Raw genomic sequence first — 27986 nt, forward strand, 5'->3', positions numbered from 1 at the left:
CCGCGCCGCCTGCTGCCTGCTGCCTGCCGGGCCGGCGGCGGGCCCGGCCGCCCCGATGCCCGAGCCCGGCCCCAGGATGAGCGGCTTCTCGCTGGGCGAGCTGTGCTGGCTGTTCTGCTGCCCGCCCTGCCCGAGCCGCATCGCCGCCAAGCTGGCCTTCCTGCCGCCCGAGCCCACCTACACCGTGCTGGCGCCCGAGCCGCGCGGCGCGGGCCCCGGCGCGCCCGGCGCGGCCGCCGCGGCCCCGGCCCCGGCCCCCGCGGCCCCCGCGGCCCCCGCGGCGCCGCCGGCCGAGGACGGCGCGTGCAGCCTGCACCTGAGCGAGCGCGCCGACTGGCAGTACTCGCAGCGCGAGCTGGACGCCGTCGAGGTCTTCTTCTCGCGCACGGCCCGCGACACCCGCCTGGGCTGCATGTTCGTGCGCTGCGCGCCCGCCAGCCGCTACACGCTGCTCTTCTCGCACGGCAACGCCGTGGACCTGGGCCAGATGTGCAGCTTCTACATCGGCCTGGGCTCGCGCATCAACTGCAACGTCTTCTCCTACGACTACTCCGGCTACGGCGCCAGCTCGGGCCGGCCCTCCGAGAAGAACCTGTACGCCGACATCGACGCCGCCTGGCAGGCGCTGCGCACCCGGTGAGCCCGCGCGGGGGGCCGGGGGGCCCGTCTCCAGGACTCGGGCGCGCTCATCCCACCCTGGCCTGGCCTTCCCCGCCCCACCCCCACCACGCCAGCTCCCGGGTTCCTGGAGAGCCCAGACTGGGAGGGTTCTGCCTGTCCCCGTGCGCCTGGGTGCCACCAGCCCTCCGCGGGCTCCTCAGCGGGGCTCCGGTCACTGCTGCTGGCAGGAAACTGCTAGGTTCACGTTTAGTTTGAGCCGGCATCCGGAGCCTGAAGGTCCTCAGGCTGAAGTGACCTTGGGCAAAGCACACGTGTCTCTAGACCTCTGTTTCCTCCTTGTAAAATCGGGGAGCGGCAGGCATGGCCCCCGGGACTTGAGCGTTGCACAGTGCTGAGGGACGGTGCCTGGGCAGCTCTGGAGGGGAGCCGGAGGGTGTGAATGCTGCACCCCACGGGGAGCCGGGCAGAGGGTGAGTGGTGGCCTCTGGCCTGGCACCCTCCATGGAGCCTCAGCAGCAGCCCAGGGCGAGTTTGAATGTTTCTGGGTTTGTGGACTCTCTTGACCTTGCACTAGCAGTCACACAAGGACCGGAAAATATTTATCGAGGGACGGCCTTTTACGCGCAAGGCACTAACTTGGGGTAGGTTTCAGGCCAGGCCTGGTGAGACAAGCAGGCAGAAAGCTTGAGTCTTATTCTCAACTTAAGACGAAGATCTGGTCAACAGGCAAAATCATGTCCCCTGCGTGCGCCCACTCTCAGTGTCTGTGACTCTCCCTCACGCCCCGTGCAGCAGCGATGGGGATGTACCTGAGATCATGACTGTAATAACATCTGGTTTCCTCAGAGAAAGAGTCCCAGTGTGACTACCACGGGCATTGCCGTGGCTGTGGACACTTATGTGTTGTTTGTTTGTTTGTTTGTTTTTATCTAAAACATTTGTACACGGTTTGTGTGGATCAGCAACATTCCCTTTCATACACATGCTCATAAATCATGCTCTGCTTGTGTGGGAGAATGACTTGTCCCACAACGAAGTCCTTAGGACTAAATACACGTTGCTTATCTGTGTCCTCCTGAGACACGTCATTGGGATCACAGTTACTGAGACAGGACGAGGTGGATGAGAATGTATCATCTGCAGACACGTTGAGTCACAACCTACAAGTAGTTAAAAGCCATCTTTTCCAGGAACAGGTTTCAAAGGTATGTGTCACATGCAATCAATAGATTGCTGGAATTTGCTGTTGGTCAAGGTGTTAACAGTAAGGGTTGCCATGAGATTGTCTTTAAGCAACACAGTGAAGTCCCACCTTGAGTAGGTTTTATGGTAGAATTTCTGTAGGACAGTGTTCCTATTTGTGCGTGTCTGCGTCGGAATGACAGCCTTGCAGATGCAGAACCTTGGCCTGGATGTCCGGGTGTGTCTGTGTCGCACCTGTGAGGTGTGGTTATTACCTGGAGACTTAGGTCATACTTAGTTGAAGTAAGGGCATTGTTTTTTGATAATGCTTAACGTTGAATCATCTGATGGCATTTCTGAGTTTCGCCCACGATCTATTTAATTTCGTGCCGGAACGCATGTCCGGATGCATACACGTACATGGAAGATGGGAGACTCTTAGAATTTGAAGGAGCCTTGTGCATACTTCTTTTTGCTGTGACCCCAGAGCAAGAAACCCCTTTTTACATCTCGATCAAGCCACACAAACTCATCTGTGTCTGTAGATCTGAAGTGTTTCACCAAGTAATGTTTTGTTTTGTTTTTTTTCCTACGGGCAATGCACGTGGCAGAATATGTTCTGTTTTATGTCGTACCGGAAGCAGAATGCTGGCCGAGAACCCCCGCTGTGTCCCCAGCTTGTTTCTGGCCGCCGCGGCCCTCCACCCTCGTCCGGACACTCAGTGCACAGCCCCTCAGCGCCAGCTCACGACCTTCTCCACTGTGCCACATAGTGCTCGCTGTCACACGTGTGTGTCCTGGCCCTTCTCCCGACACGGGAGCTACCTGACGCTGAGGCTGCACGGCCTCTGACCTGCCCCCTTCTGCCTGCCCCCCGCAGCCGTCACCGACATGCTTCCGCTGTCACCCGGCCTGGAATGCGCCCTCTGCTTTGCCCTCATACACGTCCCTCAGGTCACTGCCACGCAGCACCGCCTCCCACCACGCATGCCCATCCTCCTGTGGCTGGCTCGGACCTGCTCATTCATCCTCCCCAGCCCCGAGTCTTCTTTGGGGGTCTTTCTCTTTCCTGCCCTCCCGGTTCACCCCCTGCTCGCTGGAGAGCCTCCGTGTCTCCCTCGGTGCTCAGGTGACAGCAAGGCGTGTGTCAGTGCTGTGCACCCCAAGGCACCGCCCAGTGCTGGCCCCACCGCACGGCTTCCCCCGGCCTTTCCTGGCCTGGCTTCTGCTTGGATTTGGACGCCCAGTTGGATGTGAGCAGCTGTAGACTGGGCAGAAGGGGGACCCGCCGTGCAAGAGGGGGAGGGCCAACCTGATTTGAACGTGTAAGTCCAGGCGAGCCGATAACCCAGAGAACCAGGTGGAGAGTATTTGAGCCCAAACGTTTTATTAATCTAGAACAAGAGAGGTGGGGTTTGCGATTCGATTTGTCCTCCGTGCTCACCATTCCCATCCACAGAAGTTATTGATTCTTCTATTTGGGGCAAGGACATGTCTGGTGACAGACGGAGAAACACTGACCTAGTCAGAGGAAGCACAAGCAGAGAGAGGAAGACAGACGGGGGACTCGGTGTCGGGTGTGACAGGCAGATGACCAGACATGATGTTCCACCCACTCGCTCAACCAGCAAACCTTTACCTGTTGGACACACACCTGTCGATTCTCCCACTGCGCCAGACCCTACAGTGGCCCCGCCTTGGGTGTCGTTAATCCCAACCTATTCCTTCTTGTTGTGACAGGGCGGGTTAGATCGTAGAGGCATTTGGGATGTGTGACCACGTGTGGCTGCGTGAAGACCCTGTCTCCGTGGCCGATGAGAAGCCTCCAGGGTGGGAATACCCCAGCTTTCGGGAAGGCAGGAGCGAAGACCCTCAGGCAGGGGTCCTGGGAGAGCCCCTCCTGTCACCTGCCAGCAGGGTTTGCGGTTACGATGCCCCGGTGTGTTTCCCCTGGGAGCGGCCGGGCGTGTTGAAGGTAGGGGCCTGACACCTTTCCTCTCAGCGTTCTCGGGGGCTACGTGGTGCCGTTAAGGGAAGAACACTTGGGTTTCCTACCTATTTGGGGTCGAGAAAAGCAGAACGTGTTAGGAATTGCGTTTGACGTAAAGCGAAAGTTCAGTGATCTTTCTAGAAAGAAAATAGAACACCAGCTTGCGATTCGGGGCGGCCGGTATGAGGACACCCCACTGGGAGGAACTCAGCCCTTCAGAACAGACCCGGCGGACCTAATGCGGGACAGGCGTGTCTGGGGGTGCGCTTAGAGCCTCGTGGCCGGTGTCCCCCCTCCCTTCCCCCAGACGCCCTCGGCCACGCCCGGCTCCTCGGGCCTGTCCCTGTGCCATCTGCCTCGCTAGGGGATCCTGAGCTTCCTTCCCCGGGGTCCATGGGGAGGCGCCTCACCTTCCAGCCGCGAGAGCTCCGACGAGCCAGCCCATGTGTCGGCGCTAACGCAGAGTAACTCACTCCTCGCTATGCTTTCTCTTCCAAACGCCTTTTTAAATTTAGGATAACCTTGGAGGCTCAGCCTTGAAACTCTACTCGCGCCACTGTGTAGTGGTGGAAGAGGCCTTTTTTTTCCCCCTTTCCGAAGGAATCATTTAAATTATACTCTCCTGAGGTGGTTTAAAGGGTACCTTTGGAGTCACTCCCTGTCTTCTCGGCTTTTCTGCCCCTCCCCCTCTCTCCACATTAGTAGCTTCCCTGCCGTGTTCGGTAGCGATGACCCCACATGAGAAGACTCTGGAATCTGGCCTGGGGGGCGGCCGAGGTCACTCTGGTTGCGGCTTCGCCTCCTCCCCTGGATTCTGCTCGTGCTCTGCGTTAAGCCCGTGAATCGGCCCCACTTTGGGGAGCCTCTCGCCCAGAAATCCAGAACTCGACAGATACACTCAGGTCACCATTTGGCTGTCACAGCGACTATTTTTTTTTTTTCCTGGGATCGCTTTAAATAATAGGCTTCCTGATTTGTCTAAAAGATTCTATTCACGAAAGTTGTGTGAACAGACCTTTGGAGCTGCGAAGCGAGGTCTGGTTGCAGCTCTCCCGGGGCACGGGGCACGCCACACCTGCCTGCCGCGCATCTGTCCTCTTTAGAGGAGGGGACGCAATGGCCTGACTTCTGCGGGGCCTTCTGTGAGGCTCATGATTTTCAGGGGAGGAGCCTGATGGTTTTGAATCTGCTTGTCTTGGTGACACGGGGAAGCTCAATGGATTCAGACTCTGCAGCAGGTCTCAACCCTGGCTGCACTTAGCATTTTCTAGGTAGATTTTGTGAAAGTGTGTGTACATGGACGCGTGTGTGTCTGTATGAAAAAGTGTGTTTATGCATGCATGCGTGTATGTGAAGAGTGCATGTAGTCAGGTATGTATGTAGCTGTATGCATATACGTGCAGACGTGTGGGTGTGCACACGCGCATGCATGTGCACGTGAAGCCAGGGTTGAGATATGGTAGCCTAGGAACTTTCAGAAGCCGTGTCCAGTTAAAAGTTGGCCACAGTTATAACTGGTTAAGAGTTGATTGTTCACCCACTTGGGTAGGTGTTTGTTGTCAGGGGTTTTTGGTGGCCAGGAACCCCCTGAACTAGATCAAATGTGGCGCAGTCGTTGAAAGGACATTCAGGCTCTCTAGCGTCCCTGGACTGTCACAGGCACGCGGCTGTTGGCTGGCACCCTCTCGGCGTCCTGCGTCTGGGCTGGCCTGGGTTCTCGCGTTCCCCGCCCCCCGCCCCCCATCGGCATGCCTCTCCATTGCTCCCCCTGTTCCTGCTCTTTGCACATGTCTACACCTCCCAACCGAACTTGCGCCCGCCCCTGACTCCGCCGCCTGGCCGCTGGCTTCCCCCAGGCTGGTAGATACCTGGAGCCAGTCTGGGGTCCCCTGGTCGTCCCCCGGATCAGCGGTGGCTGGTGCTCAGGCAGCATCGATAGACACGGCTCCGTCATAGGGGCGGGGGCCAAGGCCAGGGTGGCACGGCCTGACATGCCCACTCCGTGAGCCACGCTCCTTCCTGCCCCCCGTCTGGGTGTGGCCGGATCCCCACCCTCCGCTCAGCGCCCGTGTGTGACAGTTCTCTGACGCCACGGCGTAGGCCTGGAAGAGCAGGCCGTGTGGAGTCCTTAAACCGCCTCGGCAGAGCAGAGACCTCGCTGCCCGTGTGCGACCGCGTGTGTGGGCCCCACTGCCAGCCTGGGGGTGGGGGGCTGTGGTGTGGTGTAATCCTCAACGGCCCCCGGGGCAGAGAGAATGGGCCAGGCGTTGGGCAGAGGGGGCAGGAGAGCAGAGGGCCGAGCCTCTGCAGTGCGGGTGGCCTTCATGTGACTCGAGTTGGCGACCCCTGGCCAAAAGGGACTTAATGATTGGCTTCCTCGTTCAGAAGACTTACAGCCAGAACCTGTTTCTGGCTCTGTGACAGTCACATGGCAAGGTTGTCTCAGGGGGACCTGGAGCAGTGTTCCTGCAGGTTTCGGCTTTCTCTGATGTTTTTCGTGCTCAACGACAGAGGTGTTGGGGTCACACAGACCCGAGCGTAGGTCCCGCCTGTGCCACTGGTGAGCGGCTTGACCTCAGGCCAGTCTCCTCACCAGCGCGACCCTGGCTTTACGCAGTAAAGATAATGGGAGTACTGGTGATAACGAGTAGTGGTGACCCCCCGCACAACGCCTTCCCCGGGGTGCCTGACAGTGCCAGTGTCGGCGTTGTTAATAAAGTCCTCAGAGCCGTGGTCAGGTCGAGGCGAAGGCCCGACGCTGAGGTCAGAATGCGTGCTGGAGACCGTGCTGCCACACCCACTCCCCGTGGGTGTGAGTGGGACCAGGGCAAGCCTGGCTGCTGGGCGTGGGTGCAGAGGAAGGCGGAATGTGCAGTATTGGCAGCCAAGAGGGGAGGGGCCCTGGGGCTGGGTGTTCCCCCGGCCTCCAGGGCTGCGTGTGTCTGGCTGTAGCTTTGGGGTGCGCTGTGCATTAGTATTTTAAATAGGATAGCGCTTCATCAACTAAGGTGTTTACAGCCGCAAAGGAGATTTTAAAAGGAGTGGCAACCTCACCTTTGGTCCACGCCTCGCAGCGACTGGGCACACTGTTCCACCAGGCCGAACCAGAGTCTTCGCCGGGCAGAGCCTAGGGGTGCAGAGGAGGAGGGAGACCCATCTTTCCCCACCTCGCAGAACTTTCTGGTGCCTCTTTACCGTTAGCATGACCCACAGTAGGCAGAGGCATCTTTCTTTTCTATGGATGGCTGAGAGGCCTGAATCAGATTCGTCCTTTTAAAATACAAATGTTCCCTCGATGGCTGGTGCCTCAGGCTCGAGGCCGGCTGGGTTCCGAGCTCATCACAGCTTCCTCGGTGCTGATTCACTGTAGAGTGTGAGAGGACTGGGCGTGTGTGAAACGGGAAACTGTGATCCCAGGAAGCCTGGGTCATTCGGATCCAGGATCAGACCCGTGGTTCGCCGTCGCCTGCCAGTCACTTGCTGAGTCACCGAGAAGCCCCCACTTCGAGATGTTGTTAACGGCAGTGGGAGAGCAGCCCAGAGAACCTGCAGCGCCGGTGAGCGCATCCTTTCGGGTTTACGTCCGGGCAGTGAGGTCGGGGCTGGGGGCAGAGTGCAGAGCCAGCCTGCGATCCAGACACTTCCACGGAGAGTGGGTGGGGTTCCAGACGGCGACTGCCGCTCTGCAGCTCACCTCCGAGGTCGCGGTGGGCGATCAGATGAGAAGCCCAGCGTCTTCACACCCCGTTTTTAGGGACTGTCGCGGGCAGAGCCAAACCACGTGCCGTCGCGATGATAATGGCCGCCAAGGTCCGTGAGACCAGACGGAGACTCCTGTGCGCTGGTTTCCCGCTCGTCCTCGTCATCGTAAGTGACTCGAGGGTATTTCGGAGTCCGTGCTTTTGCTCGCTGGATTCGTGTAACGGGCACCGACGTCTTTGTGACTTGGAAGATTCACACCCTTTAAGTTTTGATGGTGCATCCACGTGCTAATCACTTCTTGTCATATATAATTAGGCTGTTAAAATAATTTTTTTCAAGGACACCCGGAGTCATATATTTAACTGAAATAAATTGTTTTTTTCCTACTAAAAGTTTCAAGAAAACCCTAGAAAGGTAGATTAAGAACATATAAGCCAGAGTGTGATGACAGAGGTGGGAGGAGCAGACTGGGCTGTCATCTGACTGCAGGGCTCCCCGGTCTCTGATCCATCGCCGAAGCCCAGTGGGGGCACAGTCCTGGGGTTCCGGAAGCTTCCAGGCCGCACCCATGGGGCGGTCCTGCCAGCTCTGCACCTGCTGACCACGCCTCACCCTCCATCTGTGCGGGGCCAGGCTGCGAATCCCCTTCGGCGCCTTCCTCCCGGTCCACACGTCCTATCAGCCACACACGTCTGCTATTTTTCCTTGCTTTTCCCAGAAGGGACCCTGGAGGGGAGGGTCAGACGCCCCGGGAGTGACTGGTCCCCCTGGGCGAAGGCACCACAGCTTCAGGTTGCGTGTGTGCTGCTTGCGTGGTTGTGGCTCTCTGGTCTCTGTGACCGCTGTGGTGTGTCTGAGGCCCCCAGGAGAGCTGCACGGTCCTCCCTGCTTGCCGGAGCACCTGGTTGGGCCACCCGGCGTGACTTCCTGCAGCCGTCCCTGAGCGCCCTTGGTGACTGCGTGCTTCTGGCCCCCACTGAAAACCCTGATACCACGTCCATGCGCACAGTGTTACTGCGTGTGCAGGAGTAAGTGCGCTGAAGATCACGGCTATAATTTGCATCTTCCTCCGCCTGCCTCTTTCCCCGTATTTACTCTGTGAACTGAAAATGGGGCAACAGCTTCCTGGGCGCTTTTGTAGCCATCTGTACCTTCTAGAATCTCTTCTTTTGTCATCTCTGATTTGTCCTCTCATCTTCACCTTTACTCAAGAACTGCAATATTGATTCATTCATTCACACCCCAGACAACCAGAGTCTAACCTTCTCGGGAGCTGTCTCCTACATCAGTAGCTCTTTCCTCGAAAGTGCTACTTAGAATGAAAGAAAAAAAAAAAGCCTGGTTATGTATTGTTTTTAATGACCGTTTTTTGTTTTCAACGTCCATAAGATTTTATGAGCTGTTTTAACATACTAACATATTTAAATCTTTACATGTCGACACAGACGTCAGGAATGCATGCTCTCGTTTGTATGGAAAAGATGCATGATTAAAAGTTTAGACACCAGTGCTCCAGACCGGTAGTGTTATTTAACATTGTTTGGATCACTTTTCTCAGAACGACAGGCTTTGAGCGTGATGAAGAATTAAAATTTGGAGAGGTTTCAGTCCTGCAACACATCCAGCATCTGCTGTTACGTCAGGTGCTGGGCTAGGGGCTTGGTACGATCTTCCATTGTGACCAGGACTTATACAGTACCAAAAAAAAAAAAAAAAAAAAAATCTTCCATTCTCATCTGAAAGATGACTTTGGCCAGACTCCCCGCCATGGGATTCTGTATTTTGTCTGACAGCATTGCAAAGAGGAAAAATACCTCCCAGACCTCTGAAAATCCGTGGAAAGGAAGAGAAGCAGTGAGTCCTTCCCAGCAAGGGGGCCACTCATCCTTCTCTCTGCACTGGAGCTGGGTGGTTCTGATGGCTTCCCCTCTGTACCGTGGTTTCTGAGCAGCTGCAGATGGCTAAGCATCGGAAGCAGGACCCCGGGTGACCTGAGGGGCGCCGTGGGATGCAGAGGTGAAGAGCAGGACAGTGTGACCAGGCAGCCTGGGCCTGAGTCCTGCCTGTGCTGTTTCCTCTGAGCCTCAGTTTCCTCTTCTATAAAGAGGGGAAGTGATAGTAGCATGTACAGTAGTGTTTCTCATGAATAATAAATGGGTAAATGTTTGTAAAGTACTCAAAGCTAAGTTTCTTAAAATGGATTTTTAAAAATACTGAAAAGTCAGGGGGGAAAGAAATGAAAAAGATTTAAAGTAGCCTTGAAAGCTTAGAAAAATAGCAACCCCCTGTATTTCCAAAGGGTGAGTAGTCACCAAAAAATGTCTACATACACTCAATCTTTGAGCCTAAGAATGGTCTTGTAAGAAAGACAGGACAGGTACTGGTATTTCCACATAGTACCTCAGGAGAAGGGATTCTGAAAGAGTAAGTGATTTGCAACAGCCCAAGGGCTTGTTAAATTGTGCAAGGCTTCAATGTATCTCCACAAGGCTTCAATGTATCTCTTCCAACTTTTAAATTGTCCTAGGGTGGCCTCTTGAATTGTTGCCATTAGTAGTTACTTTTGTAGATTGCTGCTCCCTAATGATTTTGTCAGTTTGTAAATAGTGTACTTGTGTAGAGATGGTCCAGCAACATTGTCTTTCCTTGTTTGACTGTTCTTTTAGTGCAGTCCAGTTTTGTTTCTCATTCCTCTGTTTACTGTCATTCATTCCCAAAATTGGTTTTAAAGAGCCATGATGACCTATTTTAAATACGATGGGACAGCGTTTGATTCCTGTGCATTTAAAATTGGACCAGTTTTTTTCTACTGAATCGCAGGATCTCTTTTTTTCAGGAAGAGAGTGAAGATCTTTAAAATCCATCTGATATGTTGGTGGAGCCTCTGCTGTGTGCCTAGCCTTGCAGAGCTAGAGAAAGGGGCTCTTATGCTTGGGGAGGTTAAGTTATACCCACAGGTGGCTCTTCCCCACACACACCCCCCCCCAGGATATAGGGTGTGATCCTGGCCACCTTCCTGGGAGCCTGGTACTTAGTGGTCCTCAGGAAGGGTTGTCGACATGCTCTGTCTTGATGACCTCCAGTGACCCTGGTGGGGTCCTCTCTGCTTCATGGCTTCTTCCCTGGCTCAGATCTCTTGGAATTTCTTGGGAGCACGAGGCTCTCTCTGGGCAGTGGCAGGAGAAGTGACGTCTGGTGCGTCTAGGTTTTTGGCAGAATGGGGCCCCGGTGTCAGACACCATTAGCAAAGAAAATCGTCTTAAATTCATCCCCCCTCCCCGCCTCCCACCCACTCAAGTGTAGTCTTCTTGAATGGTCACCAGAGACATAAAGAGGCATGGCCACTTCTGGTCGGCCGTGCCCCGTCCCAAGTCCATTACGGGTACTGGTGGCCTCTGAGGTTTTATCGCGTCCATTGCTGGAGACACTGTTAGGGAGAACAGTCTGCTGATTCTCAGGAGGGACCCGAGCGCGCAGGGCCCCAGGGGCCCCAGACGCCAGTCCATGGGGGAGAAGAATACATCCACCCACCCATAGCAGCATGAGGAAGACGAAGACGGCGGAGGTTTCTTGGAGCCAGATGTTTTCAGTAGGTCCAATAATCTGAGATTTTTGCCACTCCTATTTTTGTTTTCAAAATCATCCTTGAAAATGTTTTATTTGGCAGCCAGAATCATGGCTGCATTTTCTTGGAGGGCGGTAGAAGGGGCGGCTTGGCTAGTGTGTGAGTTAGGAAGGTCTGGGAGCTGCCCACACTCAAGTCAAGAACTTCTTTACTGTTTTCTAAAAATATTGCCATAAAATATTCGGACAGGTATTTCACACGCACTGCTGAGTAGGGCTGCTGCTGGCCTCACAGGACGCCGGCCTGGATGCTCTCAGCAAGGCGGCCCAGGATAAGTCAGCAGGGCCGTTCGGGGTCAGACACAGCCTGTGGGGGTGTTCTTAACAGTCGCATTGGAATTTTGCCTTATTTAAACCTTTTGATGAGTTTTAAGACCCTCCCCTCAAGTTTTCCCCCTCTCCATGAATGGTTGACAAGGCAGTCTCTAGCTTATAGTTTAATATCTCTTTAAAACCCATGCTGATGATCTTAAATATCTTCTTGGGATTTTAAGCCCCATGCTTGGCCCATCAGTGTCTCCTTGCCAGAGACCTTATTAATATTCAGTCTTGACTTCCAGATCAGACTCTTCTGTGTAATTCCCGTAAATTAGCATCTGGTGACTTAGAGGAAGGGCAGGATGAGGAGGAGGCTGGATGGAGCACCCCAGTGAATCCGTCCAAATGACGCCTACATCTCTCAGTTCCTCATATAGGTTACGGGTGGAGGAATACAGGGAGGAACCTACCCACCCTCATCTTTTTAAAGAAAGTGTCCTTAGGGTTTGCGTGGAGAACATGTCTCAGTAAATACAGTCGGGCGTGTCAGGAGCCACCAGGTTATGCCAGGGAGAAACACAGCAGTCAGTAAATGACAGGAGAGGCGCCTGACATTTCCATGGCGGAAGTTCACGTTTTTACTTGAATGACATACGCATACAGTGATAGGTTAACGGAAGCGATTATGACGCAAAGCGACAGCCGCCTCTTTCTCCTCGCCCCCAGCACCCGGGAGCAACTTCAGACAGTATTCGTGGACTTTCTGCTCAGAAGCGTGAGTCGTTTTCCTAATTGTGCAATCCCGCTGGCCTCCTCCTGCCGCGTTCGGTGTTTGATAGTGACTCCGGGGTCTTCGTCGGTGACGTTTGTGACTTTTAAGCAGTGGACTTGCCTACGCTCGCGCCCTCTGCTTCCGTCGGCGTCTGACCTGTTCTCCTGCCGCCAGCCCCCACAGCACGTCTTCAGCTCGGCCGTGATCGCAGTGGCAAGGAGATCCGTCCCCAAGTTGTCTGCTGGCGTGGCTTCTGTTCCACTGACCTCGAGGCTTCTCCACGCCTCTCCCGGCCGCCATCCCTTTGCCATCCTGGGAGGTCTCTCTGGCCTCGTCTCTGGCCCCTGAGCTAAGTCCCTGCCTTACCTCAGTTTCCACTTCTGGGCTCGATCTCGCCCCTCCCTCTCACGCAGCACTCTGAGCTTCGCGGCGTTTTCTGAGCCGGAGGGACGTGTCGCGCAGGCTCGGCTTTGCACTGAGCCATGCGACGACGCTGACTTGGGGCTGGAGGTGCTGAGTCTCCGGGTCTCTCCGGGGTCCCGTTCACGAGGGAGGTGGCCGAGGGGCCCGCGGGTGCCAGGCACTGTGTTGGGACGGGCGAGGCTGTGGTCCAGTCTGGTCCCAGGTGCAGAATGCCAGGGCGGCCTGCCAGGTGTTCTTCTCAACACCAGAGCTCGTCCCAGCGCTGCGAGGAGGTGTTTCTGGAACATTCTGTGTCGCCTTGCATCCTGCCCAGTGTGCCCCGTGCCATCCGCACTGGGCAACGTGGTGCCTTCCAGTCTGGGGTCTGTGGGTAGCAGACACTGCACCCTACGCTGTCTGGAGAGCTGCTCTTTTTCATTTCATTGTCGTCTTTAATAATTTTTAGTTTCGTTTGGGACGGGCTTCAAGGGGCAGGGAGAATAGAGAAACATGCCTTTCCTTAGCCGGTATTTAGTACAAGTCCCATGATTAATCTTTCAGATCCTGTACTGAGTAGCATTTCCTTGTTGGCTTAGTTATGTAACCACTGTTATTAAGTTTTTATAACCCTAGTTTCTTGGAGAATAACAAGAGTCAAACAGTCAAAGGACTGCACGGAAGGGCACAGGGGCCGTGCCTGCCAGCACCGTGCCATCCGTGGGAACGAGCGGGTGCCCACTGGGCGTGAGGGTCCAGCGAGCCAGGGGCACGGAACTGACCAGCGAGCACGCTCAGCCCTGGTGCCCGGGAAGCAGCGGGCCCGGGACGGGGCCTCCGCAGGTGTGCGGCCCCTTCTTCCCCCGACATTCGTGGGGGCTCGGGGCTCTTGCAGGCGTGGAGGGCCTGACGGTTCCTGCTTCGTGCCATGGGGTTTGGGGCACTTTAGAGACTTGGGCCAGTTAGGCGGAAGAACGAGGCGCAGTGTCTGGTTACTGGAGCATCCTGACGCTTCGTCGCGTGAAGGTGTGGGCGCGGTGTTTGGGGAAGGGTCAGGTGACAGCAGCGATCGGGCGGGGGCGCCAGGCCCCCTGCACGGCTGGCTTCCCCTCTGCACTGAGGCCTGTGTGGCTGCTGCTACGGGGCTGGGGAGACGGGAGACGGGGGTGGATGGGGGGAGAGTTGGGGCTCAGCTGTGGAGGCGGCACCCGGTGTGAGTGCAGAGCCAGGCCCGGTGCCTCCGGCTTCGTGGCCTTAGGCGATTTACCGTAGTCAGGTCAGAGGGACTGATGATAGCACCTGGCAGGTGGTTGCTGAGATTAGATAAGGTGTGGGGCCATCGCTGTCCACCGCTGGTCATCTTGGGTGTGCCCGCTGTTCGCAGCAGACTGACTTCAACCCTCCCTGCACAGTGTGTCTGGGTCTGGGCGGAGCCCGTGTGACTGGTGACCTGGCGGGGCTGGGGGGTGGGGGTGGGCTGTGCCTAGAGGGAGCTGGAGGAGGCAGATCGGTCTGAGCCTCTCCCCTTGCTTGACAGCTGTGCCGTCCAAAGGCAGGCCCATCCCCTGTCTGCTCAAGGCCCCACTAGGCGTTTCTCGGACATTAGAGTCAGGAGGGGTGACCTGTGGGCTCAGGCCTCATGCTCTAACTTTCTTACGTCTGAGTCAAAGTCAGCGGAACCAGGTAAACAACTAAACTTCAGGGCCTTCCTTCCGAATAAAACCGGAAATCTTTTGGAAGCTGAAACGGCATCTTCTCCCAATTCATCAAATTAAATCTCTGAAAGCCCAGAATCTCCACGCGTTCACGTCCGAGCATCAGCCCTGGGGACCACGTCCACAAGGCTTTAAACGCAGGCGTTTCTACGAATTTAGAATAAAAACAGCCCGCGCGATCTGGCCAGTACCTGATGAGCCCCCGCGAGGGCCGGGCCCACATTTCCGCGTTCATTCCTGTGCCCTTGGCTCCTGGCACCGCAGGCGTGGAGGACACTGAGTGATTGAGGGTGGCTCGTCCGTTCTCTGTCTCCGGTCCCGGGAGGCCCCCGCCAAGAGAACCCAGACAGCACGCGCGTGTGTGACCAGCCGGGCAGGAAAGGCTCGGCAGAGCTGTTTATTATGTAATGCTCGAGTCAGATGTTCACATTAGGAAAATGTATAACCTTGCTCATAGCTTTTGTGTGTGCCAAAGAAGTCATGAGTTTGATCGAAATGGTCATAAAATCTTAATGTTTTTGTAAACATTTTGGCCGTATTGTTTCGCGGTGTTTTAAACCTGAGGAATTCTAATAGGTCATATAAGAGGGTGAAAATAGGCTTCTTTTTTTCAAGATACAAAGGCATAAAAACGGAGCTCTAGTGTTGAAAGCATTCGTTAATACTTTATAGAAGATTTTATATCATTTTGATTTCTTTTGAGTTTCAAGTGGGGGAAAAAAAAAACAATTCTTGACTGATTGAAAGTCTGTAGTAAAGTTCTTTCGCAAATTTCCTTGGCTTGGTGGGAGCTCACAAACCACAGTAAATTGTCCAGAGGGAGTCAGATGTATCAGATAATAATGCAGGAACTTTGGGAGTCAGATGTCCCAGAAATAACAATGCAGGAACTTTGGGGGACTGGGGAAAGGGACTTGTAAGTTCAACATGGTGAAGCAGCCTCTGGCGTCTTAGAAGGGCTTCATGGGCCAGTGGCCTTAGGGGGAGAAGGGATGCAGCCAGGGAGGCCGAGCTGGGACACAGTGACCACTGGCATGGCCATGACAGCTGGGCCAGGAAGGTGACAAACGGAGTCGTGGCTGAGCCCCGCCCGACGAGGGGACGCCTCCCTCAAGCTCAGAACGAAGGAAGGAGAGAGATTCCGCAGCTGGTCCCTGGGTGCTGCCTGGGTTAGGGGTGCCACTGACCGCGCCCGCCCCTCGCGCACAGCCTCCACTTCCGGTGGCCTGGCCGTTTGCGGACGGGGAGGGAGTTCGTGGCCACGTGGCGTTAGTCTGGGGCATGCGCAGCTTCATGTCAGAGCAGAAGCCGGGTCTGCGTTCGTCCCCGTGCGAAACCTCACTGGCCTGCGACGTCCCTCCGTTTCCGAAAACCGCTTCCAGCAGGAGGCCCAGGGCGTCTTATGTGCTGCCAGAGAAGAGCCAGGCGCACGACAGGAAACGCATTGGCCGCAGAGGTCCAGGGCGTGGGCCGCCACGTGGGCTTGCGGGGCGAAGGTCTTCGCGAGTGCCTTCCTGGGGAGCACGTGTCATCACGGGCTCGCGTTGTCTGCTCCGTTCTCTGGCCGTCAGGCTCTCCGGCCCAGTCATAAACACGTGGCAGGTCCCAGCGACGTGCGTGCGGTGGAGTCTGGCCAGCCGGGTATTTCTGAATTACGCATGGCATGGTGCACGGTGCTCTTAGTGGCCACAGGAAGGCTTCCTGTTTACGAGAAGTGAGGCTGTGGCATTTGCTTTGTGATGTTTAGACGCTATGTAGTATTTTAATGAAAGTGTAATGTCGAAGTTAGCTCCAGGCCTGATTTCAGACTGACTTGGAAAGGGAAGGGGGGGAGGAGGGGTGACCGCTGAGTCACGCAGGGGCCGGCTGCTATTTGTAGGTTGCGGAGGCAGATCCGGCCTGGCCGGTGCCGTCTCCAGCCCCCCTCTTTGCCAGGCTGGGGGTGACCACTTAGAAGATAGACGACCTCTCTGATAGCTGCCCTTGAGTGTTCAAATATAGAAATTGGAATTCTGGTGCAGTTTTGTTCTAACACGAGGTTCCAACACGAGGTACTTCCATGAGAAACACCTCTGCACATGTCTGCAGGGGCCGCCCCGGCCTCCTCCTGTGGGGTCCTGGGGGCCTCCCCGCAGCTCTAGAAGGGAAGAGGCATGATGGTGGCAGAGTCGTGTCCTCCCGAGGAGCCGTTTTCCTCGGTTTTGCTTTAAAAAAAAAAAAAAAAAAAATCCTAGGTGGTGAGAGGCCAGGTGGAGAGGGAATGGGAAAGATAACAAGGTCTTGGTGGCAGGGAGGTCAGAGCGAGGTTTAAATGACACAGAGTTGCCAGCTCCCCCTAGGGAGACGGGCCGCGAGCCGCACGGTCTGCCCCATTGGGAAAAGAATGCAGTATCAGCAACATGCCTCTCTGTGTCATCTTTTCTCCTTATGTGACTGGTAAATTGTAATTAAGGCCTTTAGATTTTGAAGAGTTTACAGTTAGACAAAAAAAAATAAAAAATTTCACTGTTTATCACTCTTTTGTTTGCTATTCATTGTTTTCACTGTCACAGTAAAATCTCGCTTTGAACTCAGGGCAGCCGGGATGTTTCCCTCATGCTCACTGACAGGGAAGGAACTGGCGCGAGTCGGACCCGACGGGCTCGTCGCCTCTTTCCTTCCTTCTGCGGGGATGTAGTGGGCATCACGTCCGGTTCGCCATGTGAGCCATGTGGAGCGTGCGGTTCTGTGGCTGTGCGGCCGTCACCCACATCCGTCTGCGGGACTGCATGTCACCCCACGCCACCCTGTCCCCACTGAGTGGAATGTCCACTCTGAAAGCACGACTCACCCCTGCTGTGCTCGGGTTGGCGCTGTACCTGTGCGTTAAAGGGGGTGACAACCACTACGGCCGGGCAGCTGCCCACCGGCCTGCACCCAGGAGCAGGGTTGGCCGCACGCCCCTCGCTCGCTGGACGCGGGTGGGGCGTCCGGCGGCACTGAGCTTGGCCACACAGCCCGGCTGAGGGATGCTTCTGCGAGCCGCGGCGATTCATGCAGCTCACGGTTCTTCCCCTGGTCCAGTCCATACCCTACAGCTGTAACGGGCTTAGAGCAGCTGTCTGCACCATGACAAGCCTGAGGTCCTCAGCAACCTCGCCCAGGGCTTAGGTTCCTTATCTAGAAAGCAGAGTCGCCCATGCCTCTGAGCCCTCCTAGCCTCTCCCGCCTGCCCATGGTTTGAGATACGTCTGTGATGGATGCCGCGAACTTTGTAGGCTTTAAGAAGGACGAAGGGGGAACTGGGAGGGTCTGGCAGCAGAGAGGAGACTAGGGAACACAAGGACGAAGGACACAGGACAGGAGCAAAGGGGGAGTAGATCCCCAAGAAAGAGCCGAAGCTGCCACCACAGACGGACAGGGGCCTCTGCCCGAGGGGAGTGTCAGGGCACCTGACACCTGACAGGCTTCCCTGTCCAGTGCACGCAAACCGCGTTTAATAGAATCAACAGTGGACTCAGGCAGCAGCCCAGCCCGGGCTGACGGAGCCGTCGAGCCTCCCGGTTTGAGATGGCATGTCATCTTGTGTCCAGGCCCAGCGGGCAAGACTTACACCCCTCATGGCCCAGGAAGTGGGGCTGCAGGAGACCATGACTGGGCGCAGGGCCTCGGACGGTGGCACCGGTTCCCAGGCTCCCTTGTCCCCTCGGCTTCGCTCCCCTTGGTAATAATTCTTTAGGTGGTGCTCGCGTGTGGTGACAAAGCTGCCCTCCCGCAGGCTCAGGAGGAGCAGGTGCGGACACCTGGGAGCCCCCGGGCCGGCCAGTCATGAATCCAACCATGCTCATGCCCGAAGCGGCCCCTGGGGCCGAGGCATCCAGAACTCTCACTGGCCAGAGCTGGGCATGTTATGTCCACACCTGCAGCTCCAGGGCAGGCAGCGGGAGAGATGCTCCGGAAAGGTACAGCAGGGCAGAAGTGCCCTCTGTCCCCCGTAAGAGACCAAGGATGCTGTGGGCACTGCGCGGTTTTAGCAGGAGCTAAAGGAATCTGTGGAGTTTCATTCCGCGATCTTCAGTCACCTGCAAATGACTGCCATGCAGGGCCAACTCAGCCACTGCCTAGTAGTGTCTCATGTGCTACTGCTGATCTAAGAACACAACCTGCAACGCGGTGAGACAACTGGAACGCAGACCCCTGAATTTCTGGTTGTAAGAATTAACTTTCAGCCTCGGCGACCCAGGGGAGAATTAGATTTTTAAGATTTTTCCCTGCCACAGAGATTTCATAATCTCATAAACTTGCCTGGGAAATGGGGAGACCCTTTCCTTTGGTCAGGTGTCTTTAATCTGCATTTGGTGTTGACGTAAGTGACATTTCTTAAATGGCTTTTGCCAGATGCTAGATTTTTCACAGAAGCCCGCTCATAAAAACCCTCTCGAAAATGCTAGGGTGGGTGTAGTCTAAGTATCTCATAGGGGTTTGTGCAGCCGTGGTGGGTGGGCTACGGTTTTCGGTTTTTCCTAGATGTTAATTAGAGAATGCTAAAAAAAAAGTCTCCGGTATCATTAGAACAACTTCATGCACAGCTATACTCAAACAAGTTCAAGCACATTATTCTATTTTAATTGTCACGGATCTCGAGAGAGTCAATCTTATAGCGTTTAGGACTATCACTGTTTCCTCTGAAAGATGACTGTTTTTAAAATTAAAACTTAAGCCATGCCAGGTCTTGTTTAGTTTCGCTTTGACGCAGAGAAAGAGTGTTGGAGGTGTAAGGGACAGCCTTGAGTGACACGCAGAACTAAGTGGCTTCGGAGGAGGGCTTAGACCTGACCCCGAAAGCCCTCCCTGGCGCCAGCGTTTGGGAGGAAATTCAAACATCTGGGCTAGAACGAAGGGCTGCCATACGTGAGGCAGGGTGCTAGTTTGCAAAAATGAGACAAAGTGTGTCCCGATACATTTTGAAATAAGTTTAAGAAAGGCTACATTTACCGGTGTGTGTGCAGTCCCCACGCCATGCCCCGAGTCCCCCCCGCCCGCTCCCGCTACATTGTCCCACATTGTCCCAGGATGCCCCGTGTGGGTCTGTGCGTTATGTTACTGTCACAGCAGCTGCTGGAGGAGGGGCACGTTGTCTCTCTGTGCGCAGGCTTCAGGTCTGATCTGCCGTGGGAGCTGGGCCATTGGTCCCTTCCTGAGCCGCTGCCCCTCGCTGCCCTCCTGTCTCCCGGTTTGGCCCCATGTTCCGGCCTCCTCCTTCCGGCTGCTCCCTCTGTTCCCCGGGAGGAGGTGGGGTACGGAGCACTCGGGGTCTGGTCTGTGTGGCGTAGGTATCAAGCTCTTTCAGGAAGATCTTTCTTGCAATGAACCCCGAGGGTTTGACTTTTCTGTGCCTTCCTGGGGTGTCTCACAGTCACCTGACTCCATATTTTCCCGAACTGAACGTACTTCCCAATAAAACAAGCACATTTCCAAACACCCATTTGTCTCCTTCCCAACTTCCCTATTTGTGCCAGTTTCCCCAACCTTTATCTATACAATGGCCTTGGAATCTCTCTGTCCCCACCCGTGCTCGCTGCGCCCACGTCCGGTCTGAGCGAGACAGAACACTTCCGACCTAACCATCCTCTTCCTGCCCGGTGCCACGACTTGTCCCAGTCTGCATCCCCTCGGCGTCTTGCAGACATTCCTGCGACAGTCGTCTGCTTCCCCGGGGTAAAAGCCTCGCCCAGGCCCGGCCGGGTCCAGTCCTCCGTTCTCCGGTGCTCCCTCCGCTCTGCGACGCTCCGAGCTCTCCTTCTGCATGTCTGCGTCTGTGCTGTGCTCAGATAAACCTCCTGACCATGATACTCGTTTCGCCTCAACTTGAACTTGGTATTAGTGTTATTTCTCAATTGGCATCTCATTCCTTTATCTCCCCAAAGACTCATCGTTTATCCCCGTTAGGTTGAACGTTGCTCAAGGTGAAGGAGGCTACTTTTAATGTTGCCTTTGGCACAGGTTACGTTGGAGAGAATACCTCGATCCTGCTCAGGCTTCTAAAACTTCCAGAGGCGATCATGGTCTTGTTTATAAATGTCCTGTTTAGCCACATTCCGTTGGTCAGAAAAAAAAAAAGAAGAAGAAAGAAACAAATAGCCGACATCATTAGCATTTAACACCTTTGATTTTCTCAGACAGTGCTAATTCAGCAGGTTCCTTAGCACTGTTCTCTTCGCTTCCGCTGTTGGAATTAACGACCAAGAGAAATCTGTCTGTGGGACAGCAGTATAACGTTCAAAAAAGTCTCAGCCTACAAACGAGTATTTAAAAAGGAAAAAAGGGGAAGTAAGAGCATTTCGGTGACGGATACTTTTTTAAAGCTCCCTCACGTTTGAAGCGTGAGGCGCGTGCGCGTGGCACGCCGCGCCCCCCGCCGGGGACCCTCTAGCTGCGAGGCTGCGTGCGCATGCGCGTCGATTAGGGCTCCTCTGCACCCGCCGGCCTCACCCTTCGATCGGCATTCGTGGGACTGCGTGTGTTTATCTCTGTCCCACGGCTACAGATATTTCCGCTGGGAATTCTAGATCCGAAATATTTAAAATACTTGACTTCAAAGTCAGGGGCACCGTGCCAAGCGTGCGGCTTCTGAAGACAAACGCCCTTGACAAGGCGCAGAGTCGAGGCCCGTCAGCTTACACAGGACGCAGCGTGTCCTGGAGGCCCAGCTGGTTCACATCTGCAGCCAGGAAAGAGAGCCTGGCCTGGAGGCGAACACGGCAGGCTTCACCTCATGCGCGAAGTGACCGTTCCCATGCGACCGTCCGACTGCAGCTCTGGCTCTTGCTGCTGGCATGTCCTTGGCTCCTGGGGGCTCCTGAGGACATGTCCTCCATGCTGAGTGGGAGCTGCCACTTAAAATGTTCATGGTTCCCCTGAGCTCAGCCTGGCTCGTGGCTGCAGGAAGATGGTGCATGTTTGGATAGCTTCCGAGCAAAAACTGTAGGTTTCCCTGGCAAAATCGGGAGACACTTCATTCCTTGGGCTGTGTTTTAAGTATCTCTTAATGCTCACTAAGCATTATCGCCATTCTCGACGGCTGACTCAGTTTTTGGTGGTTTGCAGACAAGATTTTGCTCCTTGTAGACCACCCCCCCCAAAAAAAAAAAAAAGATTTAGACTGGAGCGAGTTTAATACCATTTGGAACAATAGTACAACGTGAAATGTGGTTAGAATTTGTTCCAAAACAACCTTGGCTAGAATCTCGTCCCATTCAGAACGAGAAATGCCTCCCGTACGCCAGTCTCTAACCCCAGAGGGGTTTACAATTTTACCTGCCCTTGCGGAGCCGAAAATGTGACGATACGTAGGTCATGCCACCTGCACTGCCATCCTGGTAAGTGCTTGAGCAAACGACCAAGGGAAGACAATACACGGGCCCCCCCAGGATTTTCCGTGCGTTGGTGACGAGAGAGGAGTGTGTCACGTTCTGCGTCCTGAGGCATGAGGACTCTAACTGCGGGGCACGAGGTGCACTTGGAGAGAAAACGCGGGGCCGGCCTGGAGGTTAACCTGGGAGTGTGGGCTTCGATCACAAGGAGAGTGGTTTGCCGAACCCGGTGGGAATGCGAAGACGGACTACAGTGGGGAGCGACGTGAGCTGGGACTGGGCCGAGGCAGGTCTGGGAGAGCAGAGGACAGGCCGGACGTGGCGGCTGGCTGGGGGGAAGGAAGAAGCCAGGATGGAAGCGGGAAGTGCGTGTGGTCGGCATGAGTCAGGGAGAGGCTGTGGATGGAAAGCAGGAAGTGGACAGCGGTCCCCTCACCAACCATGGACCGGAGGGACAGGGCCAAGCAGGCGGGTGGCGCACGTTGGGGTGTTCTGCAGCCTTGTGGACACGTTCCCCAGGCCATCTCATACGGATTGCTTGGCGTGTGTGTCTACGAGGCCTTCTGTCCGTGGCGAATGTACCTGACTGTGTGTGGCCTGCATCTCACATGGCCATGGCCCAATCAACAAGTGGGAGAGGGGGAGTTGGGAAACCACTGATGGGCTGAACACTTGGAAGGAAGGGTGTCGCCCCAGGAAGAGGCTAAGGAAGACGGAATTGTCCTCAAAGTATTCATCTCCCAGTAGCTCTGTACTAAACGTCGATCAGTATGTTTCATAGGTCATCATAGCGCGAAGCGTTCTTAGTAACGGTAGTGCAATTTGCCACGCATGCTTTTTAAAAAATTTCAGAAGTGTATTTAGGATTATCAGAGAAACTATAAAGAGGCAAGAAGGAGAAATGAGGCGACTCTGTAAATACTGAAATGAAGTTTACCGCGCATTTGTTTAGTTAATTGTCCAGAAATAAAGGTCCAGTTCATTATTTTTGCAGAACGTTGGACAAGGTAGCCTCTCGGTCACTTACTCCTGAGCCAGGTCTGTGAAGGTCACATTCATATCAAGCTAAAGCGTGCACGCGAGACGACGTGATGTGGGAGTTTGGAGAGAGTGAGGTGCTGCGGGTTTTGTCTTTCGTTTTCTCCCGTTCGTTGGCTGATGGCACGCGACCTCTGACCTCCGCAGGTACGGCGTGAGCCCTGAGAACATCATCCTGTACGGCCAGAGCATCGGGACCGTCCCCACCGTGGACCTGGCCTCGAGGTACGAGTGTGCAGCCGTGATCCTGCACTCGCCTCTCATGTCCGGCTTGCGCGTGGCATTTCCCGACACCAGGAAGACCTACTGCTTCGACGCCTTCCCCAGGTGAGCTCGCGCCCGCGCCGCGGGCGTCAGGCATCTCGTGACCCGAGTCCAGATCCCAGGCAGCCATTAGTAAATATTTGCTGGGCGCCGCCGTCCGTCACACCGGTGCTGGTGCCATAGGGGACGTGGATGTGAGCATGACACACACCAGCAGCAGACTTTGGCCTGTGGGCCTGACTCATCTGTAAAATCTACCAGATGACTCGAGGACCTTGCTCATACTGATAGCCAGGCTTCCTTGATTCAGCCGTATGTGCAGGATCCCAAGTACCCACCGACCTGGAAGGGACTTACGGGTCAGTGTTCTGTCACCTGCTCAGATGGACGTGCGCTGCTGAGTCACAAGCAGCCAAATGCAGAGTGCGTGATGAGCTCGTGAGAGGCGGTCCGCACACTCAGTTAAAGACCACAAGCGATCACGGTCTTGACACCTCCCTTAGGTTTCCCACGCGACAGGATAGCTAGGGGGAGAAGGCGAAGTGAGCGCTTTGCAAGCCAGTCATGTGCTTTGCTGATGGCCACAGGGACAGTGGATGTGAGAGCCCCCCACGCAAGCCCAGGCCCCTGAGCCCTTCACTTTATCCTGCCCTCCCACTGACGCCAGAAGACCTTCCCGGCTGCTCCGCACCCCCCCCCCCCCCGCAAACCGGCCCGCACCTGCCCTGGGAGGCGTGTGACCGCGGGCTGGGTGCCACCGTCACCCCAGCCTCTGCACACCCCGTGAACAGAAGAAAGGAAAACACGGTGCTGTGCTGTAGACGCCGGAGCAGCATGCACAGTGGCTCCGTGAAGGCCACTGTTTGGAAATTCTCCTCGTTTTTTTTTTTTTTTTTTTACTCTAAGTTGAGGACAATATTTGTCATAAAAACTCTGCCCTCTAAACTTTCCCTGGGTATGCTGTTGCTGAAGTAGTCCGAGGTGGTTTACTGCAGGACTGGCTGGCTCATGCGACTGTTTTGTAGAAAAAGCCTCCGCAGAAATCATGCACGGTTTTAGGATTTTGATTGACCCATGAATCGCTGTCGTTCTCCTGTTGCTGGGGTGGAGGGGAGGGTGGAAGAACATCGTTGGGTTACACAGATGTCTGTTACACGGACTGTCTCTCGTTCCACAAGAAGCAGCCTGTCGCGAGCACCTTGGGTGAACTTCAGTTCTGAGCACTTGGTACCAGAATTCAGTGAAATTGCGCTTCTTGGAAAAATCTGAGCTAGCTGCAGGTTTCTAGCGGCGTGGCGAGAATGCTAAGTGGGTCTGGCGGACAGCTCAGACGCAGCCTCGTTGATGCTGAATTGGGAATAAGAGGCCAGTTTGCTGGAAGGGGGATTCTTAGCGTGTCCGTGGGAAGCCGTGCAAGGAGTTACCTTGGCAACGAAATGAATAGGTTTCTTCCCGACTCCAAATGAGCATGCATCTTAAAATACAGCCCTATTAAATAATTGCAGCTTGTTAATTAATAGTAAACTAGCAACTAATCTTTACTGGGTGTGTCTGATCCTCCAGGCATCGGGAGGACCATTATCTCAGCCTCAAGAAGCTGGTCAAGTTACAGGACTCTTTACAGGTTAGGAAACTGAGGCTTAGACTAAGTTAAGCATTTCGCTTAATTAAGGTTGCTGAGTGGAGAGGGGATGTGGGGAAAGGCATTCCTCCCGTTTGGTCCCCTGAAGTAAGCAATCTGAGAGTCCAACCATGGTGACTGTCATCACTGACGGAATGTGGTAAAATATTTTCTAACCACGTCCATCGCTACCAAACGCATTGCAGAGTTGTCTCGTGTCCCTCTTATGAGAGGATCTCTTCTGTGACGTTTTCTTTGAATATTAAACAACTATAAAGGCGTCCTGATGATCGTTTAGCCTGTAGTTTATTTCCTTTTGCCCCTTTTACATTTAGAATCAGACGGTGGCATTTTTCACTTGAGACACACCTCCAGGTCTTAGAGATTCTCTTCTGAATTGTGCGGGGTGGAGCACAGCCCCTTCTGTCTGCCAGTAGATGTATTTTTCAATGGACTATGATCGGATTCTTGCATTTTAGAAGAAGTAGTCACTTTAAAATTAAATGCAGAGGAAACCTAAGTTTGTAAACAAAATGCATAATCTGCGTGATTGAATGCTGCCCCATGGCTCTGCCCTTGGCAGATGACAGGGCTGGCGAGGCTTTGCCATCCTCCCGGAGGTCTCGAAGTGGTCGGCAGCTTCCTGAGTGGTTGGCTCGTAAGGGCTGCGTGACAGTTGTTTGTAGCTCGCTGCGGTGTGTGAGTGATGTCACAACTCCTTGTTATCGCCACAGCCTCGTGCCTGTTACTTAGTGATCTCCCTGCGCTCGGTCCCCGCCTTGGTGAACAGGGATAGTCTCTCCTCTCACCGTGGTGTCTCACTGAAGATTAAAGGAGGCTTTGCCGGCAAAGGGCAGGCTCCTGGCTGTGGTAAATGTTTAACAAATGTGAGCTATTACTTTTAGGGAAGAGATCCCTGCAGGGCCTACCAGTTTGCTTCCCTTTGTTAACAGTTGATCAAATACTGGATGGGAAGTCAACTGCAGGAACAACTTTGGTGAGGGACAGGCTGGGACAGACTGGACGGAGATTTTGCCCTCTCTTGGTTCACTCCCAGGTCAAGTGACCTCCTCCAGAGAAGTCACATAGCACCCCACCCAGCAAGGCTTAACATCTCTTGCATTCCTCTTGGGGAAATGTTTCCAGAGCCTGTAGCACATTCTTTTGAAGAGCCTCAAACATTCCTCCTTGGAGAGTGGATTTGATTTCTGTAAATAGTCAGCAATCTCTCAGAACCAAGTGAAGGCATTACATTAAGTTTTCAAGCTAAGTAGGAGAGTTTTTTATCAAGAACGAGGCATTTGCTTTTACCTGGTGTGGTTTGTGAGGGTCCCGTTAACCGACTGTGAAGACAGCTCTCAGAGGAGACTTCCCAAAACCCCGGGGCCGGGATTAAGTGCTCAGCTCTCAAGGGAGAGAGGTTCTTCCAGATAGCTGAGCCTGTTTATTGTTTTAAAAATCCTTTCTCAAAACTGTGGACATATCAGAAATATTAGATGCTGGCTCGTTAGTCTGATGGCTTTTAGGAGTTCTATTTTTAATAAAACACTTTTAACCAAAGCACAGTGGTCGAATGCAATGTGGTATTCTCATCTTGGTCCTGGAACAGAAAAGGACATTGGTGAAAAAACCAATGACATCCACATGAAGTCCGGAGTGCAGTTCTCAGTGTGCCGGCATGGCCTTCTTGGTTTCGACAAAGGTCACATGATAGTGGACAGTGGCGACCCTAGGGCAACTGGCTAGGGGTGTATAGGAAGTCTGTATTATCTCTGCCCTGTTCTGTAAATCCGAAATTATTCCAAAACGAAAAGTATTTTTAAAAAATGAGTTACTAGAAAAATGGGTTGGGTTGGGGGCACAGTGTGACCGTCCTTGCCTGCGAGCCTGATTCAGTCATATCGTGATGTTATCTGTGAGCAGAACTAAAGAAGACCTTTCTCTCTTCCTCCCCGCCTTCCTGTTTGCAGCATTGACAAGATATCGAAGGTGACGTCTCCTGTGCTGGTCATTCACGGGACAGAGGACGAAGTCATCGATTTCTCCCATGGCCTCGCTATGTACGAGCGCTGTCCCCGAGCTGTGGAGCCCCTCTGGGTCGAAGGGGCCGGGCATAATGACATAGAGCTTTACGCACAGTACCTAGAAAGACTAAAACAGTTCATATCTCACGAACTCCCTAATTCCTGAAGACGACTTGATTTTACCTCCTTTACTGTGAACGCAAGAGTCCTCTGTTCTGCACACGCTTTAACTGGGTGGCGGTAGCTGCGTGATAACCACGAGTGTCGGGTGTCCTGATCAGACAGCGGGGAGAAATCTCAGCCTTGTGTCTAGAGGTTGTCTGCTAATTCACACAACCTGTTACACTGAACCATTGTGACATCCAGCTTCACTGCCTCGCAGGACTGGGGATGAGAGCCGATGGCGGGGGGCAGGTTTCTCGAGCTGTGTAAAGAATACTCCTGTCTCTATCTCTCCCAAACCCATCACTTCCGACTGACTGGTTCACGCGGGCCTCCACCCTCCCTCCCCTGCGTTCTCACCACTGGACAGCAGCTCTTTCAGCCACTGCATTCATGGGGTCAGTCCATTTGTGAAGCTGTGATAGACTAACCTGAAAACTATGCTGATGAAAATCCCTTGGTTAACTTCCGTTAACATGCTGATCTTTCCCCCACATGTCGTCTGAAGGGTAAGTGACCAGAACGACCATAAAACAGCTTTATCAACCGAAAGCATAGAATATAACTGGAATATTCTTAAACAAAAAGAAACTGGGGTTCTTTTTAAGTGTAAATTTATTACTAGTCAACAACAGAGTTTTCATATTTTGATTGTCTGGTTGCTCTAACAAAGAGCCTAGCCGACTTTCCTTCTGTAAAGTCCTTCTTCTAGGCCTTTTTAAAGTCCTGTACATAGTACATATTTGCAATCACATTGTGCATAGATTCTTAATGGGTAGTCGTCTTTTGTCAGAATACAACAATGAACTGCAAATTCCTTGTTTGTAATGTAAATGATTGGATACATTTTGTTAATATGTTTTTATTCCTATGTTTTGCTATTAAAAATTTTATAACATTTCCAAGATGAAAATACAAGTTTATGCTTTGAAAAATTTATGTAATTACAGTTTCACTAAACTCTTTTTCGTTCAGCAGTTATTTGGGTTTTGACACTGGAGTTGCATCAAATGAGCATCAGAAATGTAAGATGCTTACAATTGCTACACTGCTCGTATTGGTTGGGGTTTGGGTTTGGAGGGTGTTTTTTTGGGGGGATGGTTTATTTAAAATTTTTTTTTTTTTTTTTTCAAATTTAAAGCCTTAAATGTACTGTAGGCCTCAGATCGTTGTACAGCTGGATTGCGGTCGGTCACCGGTCTGTGTGCTGTTGCTCGGATGTGGCTCAGCGGGTGATGGAATAAAGGATGCATGGATCAGAA

General features: G+C 53.8%; 1 protein-coding gene across 2 annotated transcripts; it reads left to right on the plus strand.

The window, feature by feature from the left end:
- On the plus strand, window positions 1-27986 carry ABHD17C (abhydrolase domain containing 17C, depalmitoylase). Of its 2 annotated transcripts, XM_016125822.2 has the most exons (3): window positions 9-636; window positions 22801-22980; window positions 26509-27986. In XM_016125822.2, exons 1-3 carry the CDS (start codon window positions 56-58, stop codon window positions 26726-26728), a joined length of 981 nt encoding a protein of 326 aa, XP_015981308.2. In that variant the 5' UTR covers window positions 9-55; the 3' UTR covers window positions 26729-27986. The 2 variants fall into 2 exon arrangements, with proteins under 2 accessions (XP_036087758.1, XP_015981308.2); XM_036231865.1 differs by lacking the exons at window positions 22801-22980; window positions 26509-27986 and adding an exon at window positions 12104-22605 and having other exon boundaries at window positions 1-636.

The sequence above is a fragment of the Rousettus aegyptiacus genome, unplaced genomic scaffold (genome assembly GCF_014176215.1).
Source record: "Rousettus aegyptiacus isolate mRouAeg1 unplaced genomic scaffold, mRouAeg1.p scaffold_m13_p_14, whole genome shotgun sequence".
Lineage (NCBI taxonomy): Eukaryota > Metazoa > Chordata > Mammalia > Chiroptera > Pteropodidae > Rousettus > Rousettus aegyptiacus.